The sequence below is a fragment of the Saprolegnia parasitica genome (genome assembly GCF_000151545.1).
Source record: "Saprolegnia parasitica CBS 223.65 unplaced genomic scaffold supercont2.89, whole genome shotgun sequence".
NCBI lineage: Eukaryota > Oomycota > Saprolegniomycetes > Saprolegniales > Saprolegniaceae > Saprolegnia > Saprolegnia parasitica.
The window spans coordinates 20,734-30,408 of record NW_012156483.1 but is presented as its reverse complement, the minus strand read 5'-3'; the positions used below and the strand labels follow the sequence as shown (position 1 = coordinate 30,408).

The 9,675-nt window shown below is 57.3% G+C and overlaps 4 protein-coding genes across 4 annotated transcripts in view; 2 read left to right on the top strand and 2 right to left on the bottom strand.

The window, feature by feature from the left end:
• SPRG_21199 (hypothetical protein) overlaps positions 1-1,874 on the top strand; it is a gene marked incomplete at both ends in the record, with an annotated part of 2,322 nt that extends 448 nt beyond the window's left edge. The window contains 5 exons of the mRNA XM_012351944.1: positions 50-428; positions 481-897; positions 947-1,095; positions 1,150-1,499; positions 1,551-1,874. Coding sequence (XP_012207334.1) covers positions 50-428; positions 481-897; positions 947-1,095; positions 1,150-1,499; positions 1,551-1,874 — 1,619 coding nt within the window. The remainder of the gene's footprint in view (positions 1-49; positions 429-480; positions 898-946; positions 1,096-1,149; positions 1,500-1,550) is intronic.
• A 626-nt stretch (positions 1,875-2,500) lies between these two features.
• On the bottom strand, positions 2,501-3,385 carry SPRG_12816 (hypothetical protein; the record flags this gene model as incomplete). The annotated part of the gene is made up of 1 exon (XM_012351905.1): positions 2,501-3,385. One exon carries the CDS (start codon positions 3,383-3,385, stop codon positions 2,501-2,503), a length of 885 nt encoding a protein of 294 aa, XP_012207295.1.
• Positions 3,386-4,172: 787 nt separating this feature from the next.
• Positions 4,173-5,022, bottom strand: SPRG_12815 (hypothetical protein; the record flags this gene model as incomplete). Its single annotated transcript, XM_012351904.1, has 1 exon — positions 4,173-5,022. The coding sequence occupies one exon, from the start codon at positions 5,020-5,022 to the stop codon at positions 4,198-4,200; it is 825 nt and encodes a 274-aa protein (XP_012207294.1). The 3' UTR covers positions 4,173-4,197.
• Positions 5,023-6,238: 1,216 nt separating this feature from the next.
• SPRG_22311 (hypothetical protein) lies at positions 6,239-9,530 on the top strand (the record flags this gene model as incomplete). The annotated part of the gene is made up of 2 exons (XM_012351954.1): positions 6,239-9,447; positions 9,500-9,530. 2 exons carry the CDS (start codon positions 6,239-6,241, stop codon positions 9,528-9,530), a joined length of 3,240 nt encoding a protein of 1,079 aa, XP_012207344.1.
• Positions 9,531-9,675: the final 145 nt, after the last annotated feature.

The window sequence follows — 9,675 nt, the reverse complement described above, 5'->3', positions numbered from 1 at the left end:
GGTACATCGCTGGCCCGAATCCAATCCACAACGTGGAGATGACGTCTAGGCATCTACCTCGGCACGACCAACGATCTCTGCCAGTACATTTGCGGCCACTCGGAAGCGCGCATTGTCGTCTGTGACAGCGTTGCGCAGCTCGAAAAGTTCATTGCGATGAAGCCGTACCTGCCACGGCTCATGGCCCTCGTGCTATATGGCAAGCGCGTGCCCACGACCCTCCGGTCGCCGATTCCCGTGTACGGCTGGGACGCCTTCGCGATCCTCGGCGACGACATCACGCGGGGTACACTCAAGCGCCGCATGGAGAGCGTCGAGCCGGGCCACTGCGCAGCCTTGGTCTACACGAGCGGCACGACCGGTCTCCCCAAGGGTGTCATGATCTCCCACGACAACTTTTGCTTCAACGCATGGTGCATGGACAAGAGGTACTTTTATATGTTGTTGGCAGGAGACCCTAACCGCGACGGTTTCGGGTAGCATTGACCGCGACTACCACACGCGCTTGAGCAACCGCGACGTGCTCGTGTCGTACTTGCCGTTGGCACACATCACGCCGCAGCTCAACGACATCATCTTGCCCCTCGTCATTGGCTACGAAGTTCACTTTGCTCATCGGGACGCACTCCGTGGCGGTCTCGGCAAGATTATCAAGGAGATTCGCCCGACACGCTTTTGCGGTGTTCCGTACATCTGGGACAAGATGGCCATCAAGATGCGGGACCTGCACGGCAAGTCGCGCGGCCTCAAGAAGCAGCTCGTGCACTTTGCGACGTCGCGTGCGATCAAGAAGACGCGCATCTCGCAGTACGGCCAACACGGCGGGCCGCCCTGCGGTGTCGGGATCGCTGAAAAGCTCGTGCTCTCGCGCGTCAAGGCCTCGCTGGGCCTCGACCGGTACGACGAACCGCCTTGCACGCAACGCACGTATCGTGGTCGATTGTAGCTGCAAGACATTTTCGGTCACGTCGGCGCCGCTCCGGTCCGAGACCCTCGAGTTCTACGGCGGGCTCGACATTCCCATCATGGAGTTTTTCGGTCAAACCGAGACAGGCGGCTTGGCAACAATGAACGTGCTGCACTGCTGGAAGATGGGTCCGCCTCTCCAAAACTATCTGCGTCCCAACTCATGTACTACTATGATACTAGGCTCGGTGGGTCGACCACTCCTCGGGACAGAGATGCGCGTTACCAAGGACTCGCACGAGCTGCTCTTCCGCGGCCGGCACGTCATGATGGGCTACCTCAAGCGCGACCAAGACACGAAAAATGTGATCGACGAAGAGGGCTGGCTCTACTCGGGCGACACGGCTGTCATCGACGAAGATGGGTTCGCGACGATCACGGGTTCCATTCCCGAGACGATCCGGACCGCCGGTGGCGAGCGGATATCGCCGGTTGCACTCGAGAACATTCTCAAGGCCGAGATTCCCCTCCTCTCGAACGTCATGGTCATTGGCGAGCAGCGCGAGTTTCTGCTGGCACTCTTTACGCTCAAAGTACGACACACCACGAATGGGCCCAGTGTACCCTAACCCTATGGTCTGTAGGTGCTCGTGGACGAAGAGGGTCGCCCGACGCCGACGCTCGAGGACGACGTGCGAGAAATGTGTGGCGTCCTCGGCTCCCGGGCGAAGACGGTCGACGATGCGAAGCGCTGCCCCAAGGTCCAAGCATATTTGGACGACCGGCTCGCGGATGTCAACAAGACGACGAGCCAGCTCTTTTCGTTTGGCCACTACATCGCCAAGTATGCGATCCTCGACAACGACTTTAGCGTCGCGGGCGACGAGCTCACGCCGACGCTCAAGCTCAAGCGGTCGCGTGTCCTTGAAAAGCACGCGGCAGTCGTCGACGCCATCTACGAGATGTAAATTGTATTTACCGTTGGATATCAAAGTTTACACGTGGATGAAAGAATGGTCTTGTTGACGCGTCGTCTGTGTGTGTAGTCTCGAGGACGGATCGCTCGTGCACGAAATGATCGTCGTGTGAAGAACGCAGTCGCCAACAAGATATGCTGGGATGTTAGAGCTTTTTTGTATAGATTTTGTAATTTAGAGAGGGTTGTCGTATCAACGACGGCACCGGTACATGCACCGTCTGCGCTCGAGTGACGCCAGTGTTCGACGTGGGATTGACGAGTGGGATCGTGCTCATGTGGCATTGCGGCAAGCGCTTGAATGTCGGCTTGCACCGGATCAGATATGGACATGAATACCGTGGGACGTCGAGCGCATGGCACACAGAACTGGCTTTCGCATCCCGATATTCAACTTGGCGCGTCGATCTTGCAATTGCTTTGCAGCATGCGACAACATGTCTGCATGATCGTGTATGGACTTGATTTGTCCATGCCTTTGGTGCGGCTAGGGTTGGTCGTCCGAGCGACCAACACAAGGTTCTATCTCTATCGATCGAGGCACGTGGTGAAGATGTCTGTCATTGGGATGTATATTGTCATCGTCTTTGGAGCGCAGTGTCGTACTAAAAGTATCGATCATGCAACCTTGGTCGACCGCTTGATGATCTTGCGGACCGCCTCGCGCTTCGTGTTGGTCGGGTTGCGGTACTTGATGTAGACCGTGTAGACGTCGTCGAGACGGGTGTGGTGATGAAAGTGGTAGAGCTTGAGGAAATCGCTGTGGTCGAGGGCGTAGAAGGTCTGGATAAACATGTACGAGACGAGGAGCACGATATGATCTTCCTGCCAGAGTCCAAAATGGGTTACAAACAAAGCGACGGTGGGCAGGCCAAGCTCGAACGCAAAGTCGATCGGGTCAAAGATAAAGTTGGACGAATGCGTCGGCGCAAAGACGCAGTGGTGCATCAAGTGAATATGCGGCAGCACCTCGTGGAGGCACTTGTGCGCAAAATAGAAGACGACTTCGGTCATGGCCAAGTTGGCGGCAATCGCTGCGACCGTAAAGACCGAGTACGAAGCCAAGTCCAAGGTCGCGTTCACGGCCTTGGGACCGCTAAACTTCTGAAAGACGAGCCACGTCATGAGAACGTTCGAGAGCAAGTTGAAGAGCATCATCTGCAGTGTGTAGCGATCCGAGAAACCGTTGGCGCGCAGTGTGCGGACGTTCTTGCCCAAGCTTGGGTTCACCAGTCCGTCGAGGGCCACAACACACATGTACGTGAGCGCGTAGAGGAGACAGCCGGCAAAGCCCATATCGTTGTTGAGGAAAACAAAGTGTCCGACCTGGATTGAGGCCACGGTCAACACAAAGTAAGGGAACCCGGCGAGACAGGCCAGTGGCGGCGTCTCGTCTGGCGCGTACACGACGCAGTCCAAGACCCCCGACTCGATGGCCATGGTGGGGGAGGTCTTCTTGGTCATGGACAAGTCGATCGGGCGAATCGTGCCGTTGAGAACCATCGTGCGACGATACGGCAAAGTGCAAAGTGATCGATCGTCAACGGGTGGTGCAATCGCAGAAGACAGGCCGTCCAACGAATTTGTAATCGCTTTTCTTGTCGAGAAGTAATCGCAAAACGCACGGTTGTGATAGCTTGAAAGCCCGCCCTGGCAGATGATTGTTTGTTTTGTGGATCTGAGCGGAACACGAAGCAGTGCCTTGGGTACGGCGAGGTGGAGTGCTGTAGTTCAGCGGAAGCGGAGAAGGGTGCCTAGATCTTGCCCGCGCGTCGAATGAAGAAAACAAATGAAGCGGTTGGCACGGTATAAAAATCTGTACGAGTGCCAACCGCGTCATAGACGCGTGCACGGGTCTGACGAGTCTGGAACGATCGCGACGATCCACAGCACCCAAGTGCATGGATGATTGCCGTCAAGGCCATTAATAGTAAGTGTCACTCGACTGCACGATCGCTTTGTTCAAGCGTCCAAGCAGGGCGATCTTCGCCAGTGTCTAGATCAACACGAATGGCCGCACCGGCACCTTGGCACGCGGATTGCGCTCCCGTCTCCGTCCACCGAGACCACGCCCCTCAACCGAGTGCATGAAACACTGCTTTGCTGCTGCATGTACAGTATGTACGCACTCACATGGACTACTCTTTTGCACTTGCGTGCCTAGATTATATTCTGTTGTCATGGCGCGTGGCGTTCGTTGGGTGCCTGCGTAGGTCCAGTCGACGGACGTTCTAGCTCGACTGTTTAAAGTTGTGCTCTGGACGGCTTGTGCACAGAAGTGGACGCTTCTAAAATGACATTCATCTTGATAACAACTAGGCATGCTTGGCCGGGCGCTGCATGATCTTGCGCACGGCCTCGAACTTGGTATTGCGCGGGTTGTGGTACTTGATGTACGCCGTGTACATGTCGTCGAGTCGTGCGTGGTGCTTGAAATGGTGCAGCTGGAGGAAATCGCTGTGGTCCAACGCATAGTACTGCTGCACAATCATGTACGAGACGAGGAGCACGACATGATCTTGCTGCCAGAGTACGAAATGGTTGACAAACAAGAACGCGGTGGGCATGCCAAGCTCGAAGGCAAAGTCGATCGGGTCAAAGATAAAGTTGGTCGAGTGCGTCGGGTAAAAGCAGCAGTGGTGCATCAAATGAATACGTGGCAGCACCTCGTGGAGGCACTTGTGCGCAAAATAGAAGAGCACTTCGGTCAAACCAATGTTGGCGGCAATCGCTGCGACCGTGTACGGCGAGTACGACCCGAGACGCAAGGTCGAGGCAACCGCGTCCGGACCGCAAAGCTCTTGGAAGACGAGCCACGTCATGACAACGTTCGATATCAAGTTGAGCGACATGCGGGTCGCAGTGAGCGTGTCGGAGAACCCGTTGCAGCGGAGCGTTTGGAGGTTCTTCCCGAGGCTCGGGTTGGCAAGGCCATCGAGCACAATCGAGCCAAACGAGAGAAGCGTGTAAATCACGCAGCCGGTAAAGCCCATGCCGTGGAGCCACACAAAATGTCCGAGCTGGACATGGGCAATGGTCAAGATAAAGTACGGAAACCCAGCGAGGGCATGCAGCGGCGGTGCCTCGTCAGGGCCATAGACAAAGACGTCCAAGAGGTGGGCCTTGTGTGTTGAAGCCATGGGAAAGTGCAAAGTGAGCTGTGCTGGCAACGGTGTCATGGACGACGTGGGACCACCCGTTGGGCCTAAGGCACCGCGCATGTCCTTGCGCAAGCCTCGTACCCGTTAGAGACGGTGCGATGCAGATGCTACCTCCATCGTCCAGGTAGTACTGTACTGTCAACGTACACACCGCTCATGACGGTGGGATACTCTCCGAACACGGTACTGTACTGCAGGATGCGACGGAACAAGAGCGAAGGCTGCGCTCACATATTGATCGAAAAGGCGATGGACTCCGGCGCTTCTCGTGGTGTCGACGCTGTGGTCCTAGCCCAAAGGCGGCCTCGAAGCACACGCGCGAGACGGCCGAAGACTTTATGTCGAGTGAAAAATCGAAGCCGCCCCGTGGGCTGTAGCCATGTGGGCTCTGTCGTGGCACGATCGGAGATGCGCGTAAAAGAATGCGCAAAGTGATATCGTTCGGTACGTAAATGCGACCAAATCCCTTGCACGCACTTATTCCAGATCAAGCCGTGCCGTGCGATTTCCAGCACATTTTTTAAATGCAAAATGCTATGTCGACGAGGTCGACTGGCAATGCGAAAACTGGAAGTAGAAGTTGCCTATGGTGCCACGTCGACCCGTTGTCGCGTCGGAAATGCGAAGTGCATACCGGAAAGACCGGGACATGTGCCGTAAGGAGTGCTCTAAAATCCTTGGGAATTCAAACGATGTCGGAGCGAAGCTGTACCTCGTATCGTTTGACGCAGTAGTCGTTTCTGATGCAGTATGCCACCAACGATTTGTCCGACATCCGAAACGCAACCGTGTACACTGGCAGGTTGGCCGTCCAGTGTCCTTCAAACCCTGTCCCGCTTAAAAAGACTTGAGGTTTGTATGCGTGATACAAACCACAAGTAATTCAAGGTAACCACGGTACCGGTTCCGTCAAAGATCCATCCACGATTCCTTCTACAGGTTATTGTAGCACTATGCAATCGCGCTCATAGGACAGGTTGACATTTGCTTGCGTTCAACGTGTCGTTGTTGCGCTAGGATTGCACTTGAAGTTGGTTTTTTCCCGGTAGTTTTACCCGCGCCTTCTGGGCCAACAAAAACTGTTAGCAGTTGAAACCAACCATACTTAAAAGAACACAAAAGGCGGGAGCAGCCACGAGCAGCCAGCGCCATGTCGATCCTCTTGTCTTGGCTCCGTCCGACGCCATATCGCCCGATGGGTGACCCACCGTCCGCACGCTACCCCGTGTGGCTCAACGCCCTTGGTTTTACCTATGTGCTCTTCACCGTGGGACTTAGCATTGGTATCATGTACGTCATGTCGACCTACCTCGCCAACGACTTGTTTTGGCCCGACTTTGTCGTCAGTGGAATGCAAAATGCGATCATCGACTTCTTCAACAGCCGCCTCGTCCTCAACGCCACGTCGCTTGAGCTCCTCAACCCGGCATTTGCTCCACCCACACTCTATGACAACTCGGCCATGACGCTCAGCATTTACGAGGCGTACCCACGACTGGTGCTCTACGCCGAGCTCCAGGCGATGGAGAAAGCGATTGCGAGTCTTCGGGAGCTCCTCGCGACCGAGGTGACGCACATGATCACGCAGTACTGCTGGGTCGACTTGCAGCAGCGCTGGGAACTCGGCCACTCCCGCAAGCGTCAAGCACGGTGCGTCGCCAACGACAAGGCGAATGCAGCCGTGTACCTCGAAGCCGTCGGGCGCAACATTGATTTTGGCTCGTGGGTCCCGATCTACCGAGGTTTTTTTAACAATTTGATTGTGAGCGCGCTCGTCCGATCGCCGGGCGGCTACCCGTGGGTGCAATACATGCTGTCGCACGCGTGGGTACCGATGCCAGACGAAGTGGCCTTTTGGAAATCCCATCAGCTCACGTACTTTGAGCTGCAGTGGAGCACGATTCGCCAAACCGGTTTAACCGAAACGATTGGCATTGAGAATGCGCTGGGGATGACGACGCGCGTGACGATCAAGCGCATTACGCCCGTGGACCGCTACGCGCTCTGGACGACCCACTCGATGTACGCGTCGTTCGAGAACGACCTGGGCAACTTTCACTTTGGTCCGAACCAGAGTCTGGTTCTGAACAGCCCTCTCTGGTTTGGGTACACGCTGCCCAATGCCATCGAAATGTACAACCTCCCGTACCCGCTCAACCACGCCAACACGGCGCTGCACAACCAGCTCGGCGAACTCGGCTCGGTCGACCTCAAGCTCATGCCGCCTCCTCCCGCACTCACGACCGCTGTCGAGGCCTTCGTCGCGCAGTTGACGCTCCAGACGACCACGAGTGCATCACTGGCGGTGGCCGTCGCGAGCATTGGTGTCGTGGATCTGCGCCCGACGCCGGTCCAGTGGCAGAATCCCAACTTTATGTTTTATGGCGGGAGCCCCATGTGCGCCGACGGGGAGCCATATGACTTTATCCAAAGGTCCTTTGGCTTTGACGACACGTGCGCGGGCCAGCTGCCGTTCACCGTGCAGTGGGCGGCCCCGAGCTCTCTCTTTGCGTTGGCCCAGCTCTCGCCAAATGACCTCGCAGTGGCCACGGCGTCTCTGTGTAGCAGTCTAGCGCTACCTGCTACCGACGCCAGCATCTGCACGACATCCCTCGCGGCATCCCTCCGTGCCTTTCGCCAGCTCCAACTCGCATCGCCATCGTCTACGCTGGCCGCCAGCGTCACCGCCCTCAACCTCTCGACGATGCAGTTTGTGCGTGCATCACCGACGGCCAACACCTCGGTGATGACGCAACCTCTTCTCGACGTGACGAGCCCGGCGTGGACTCTTTTCGGGTGGATGAGTCTCTTTGAGTGGGCACTGGGCCAGCGCGAAGCGGTTGCGTTCGAAGGCGACGTCCAGACACTCCGTCTTCTCTCGTACAAGTATACGCCGGCGACGCAGCTCGCGAATACGCTCGACGTCAGCGGCAGCCTCGCCAACTACATGTGGGGCCTCGCGTGGTACGTGAGTGCCGGCCTTTGCATGGTGTTGAGCTGCGTCACGGTCGCTCTTGTGCTGACGCGCCACCACGCGGGCCTCAACTGGTTCATGTTCAACCGCATCGCCAGCACGGTCTGGATCGGCCGACCGATTCTGCTGGTCCGATCCGCCACCGCCATTGTCTGTCTCGCCACGGTACCCATATACTTGGAGCCGCAAGGCAACGCGTCGACTCGGTTTGTCGACTCGACGCGGCCGGTCCTCGAGTCGACGGTCCTCGCCGGCGAGACGCTCTGGCTGTCCTATGTCCTCAACGAGGTCCTCGTGCATCTCTCGGGCTCCAATACGCGGCGCGTGGCGCCTCTGACGTGTGCACTCGTGTACGTCGCGACCGTCTGCGTTGACGTGATTTCTCCGCCGACGATCGCCACGCACATTGGTCGAGAGTGCCACCTGCAGCACATGGATATCAACGTCGCTTGCCACAGCGGGTCGGTTCAAATCGGTCTGCTTTCCCGCGTCGTGCTGTTAGCAGCCATGCACGTAGCCGGTCAGCTGACGTGCTTGGGTATCTGCTACATGTGGCGTGCTTCGTCCGAGAAGACGCCGACGGTGCTCTTGCACGGCGCAGCGATTGCATTTCTGCACAAACCGTCGTCGTGCCCACCTGGGTTTTGGGCCATTGACGACATCAGCGCCGTTCTCTGCGGCCTCGTGCGGTACCAACGCTCGCATGTCTTTGACTTGCTCAGCGACGAGACGCTTGGCTATCGCCACACGTCCGAGGCATTATTGCTGCCACACTCGTTGGCGCCCGCGTACCTTGAAACCAAAGCCGTTGCGGCCAAGACAGCGTCCAGTGACGCCAACGCGGTTCTGGTACTGGCCAAGCGCGATGCGTGGTCGCGATTTGTAAAGAAATACCTCCGCGTGGGCTTCCTCGTCGGCGGGTTTCTCTACATTCTTAGCTCACTCTTCAGCAACATTGCGTACATGACGGTGACGGTCACGCAGAGCCTTGCGAATGACTTTTACTGGCCCAACTTTAACAGCTCGGGCGGCCATACGTTTCTTGCCAACCTCTTCAACACGCAGCTCCTCCTCCGCAATGCGCGCAACCTCTCGCTCAATGCACCGTTCCTTGGCGACGTGCGCCAGTTGTACAATACAACGGTGACGACGATTCGATTTCCCGAGACGATGGGCCGGCGGCAGCTCTATGCGCCCGACAATTCGCTCGTCCATGCGGCGCGGGACCTCCGCAACATGCAGTCGTGCAACGCGCCGTGGATGTTTACGCAGTACTGCTGGCTCGACCTGGAGCAGCAGTGGCATATCGCGAGCTCGTCCTTGCGCCAAGCGCGCTGCGACTCGCACGCATCGAACGGCGCCGTGTACCTCGAAACCGTGCTCCGGAATCTGCAGAGCTACGACGAGTGGCGTCGCTGCTGGGGCGACTCGTACGACATGGCGATTGTTCGAACGCTGCAGCAGTCGGACGCTGGAAACGAGTGGCTGCGCAGCGTACAGGGGCCGCAGCTGAGCCTTCTGGACGAGGTCGCGCGCTGGACGGCACGTGGCATCACCCGCTACACGCTGCAATGGCAAAGCTTCAAGACGCTTGGCCTCGCGACGCCTTTACCATTCGAAACGCGCTCAGTCTCGAGTACGAGCTATCGCTGGCCGAC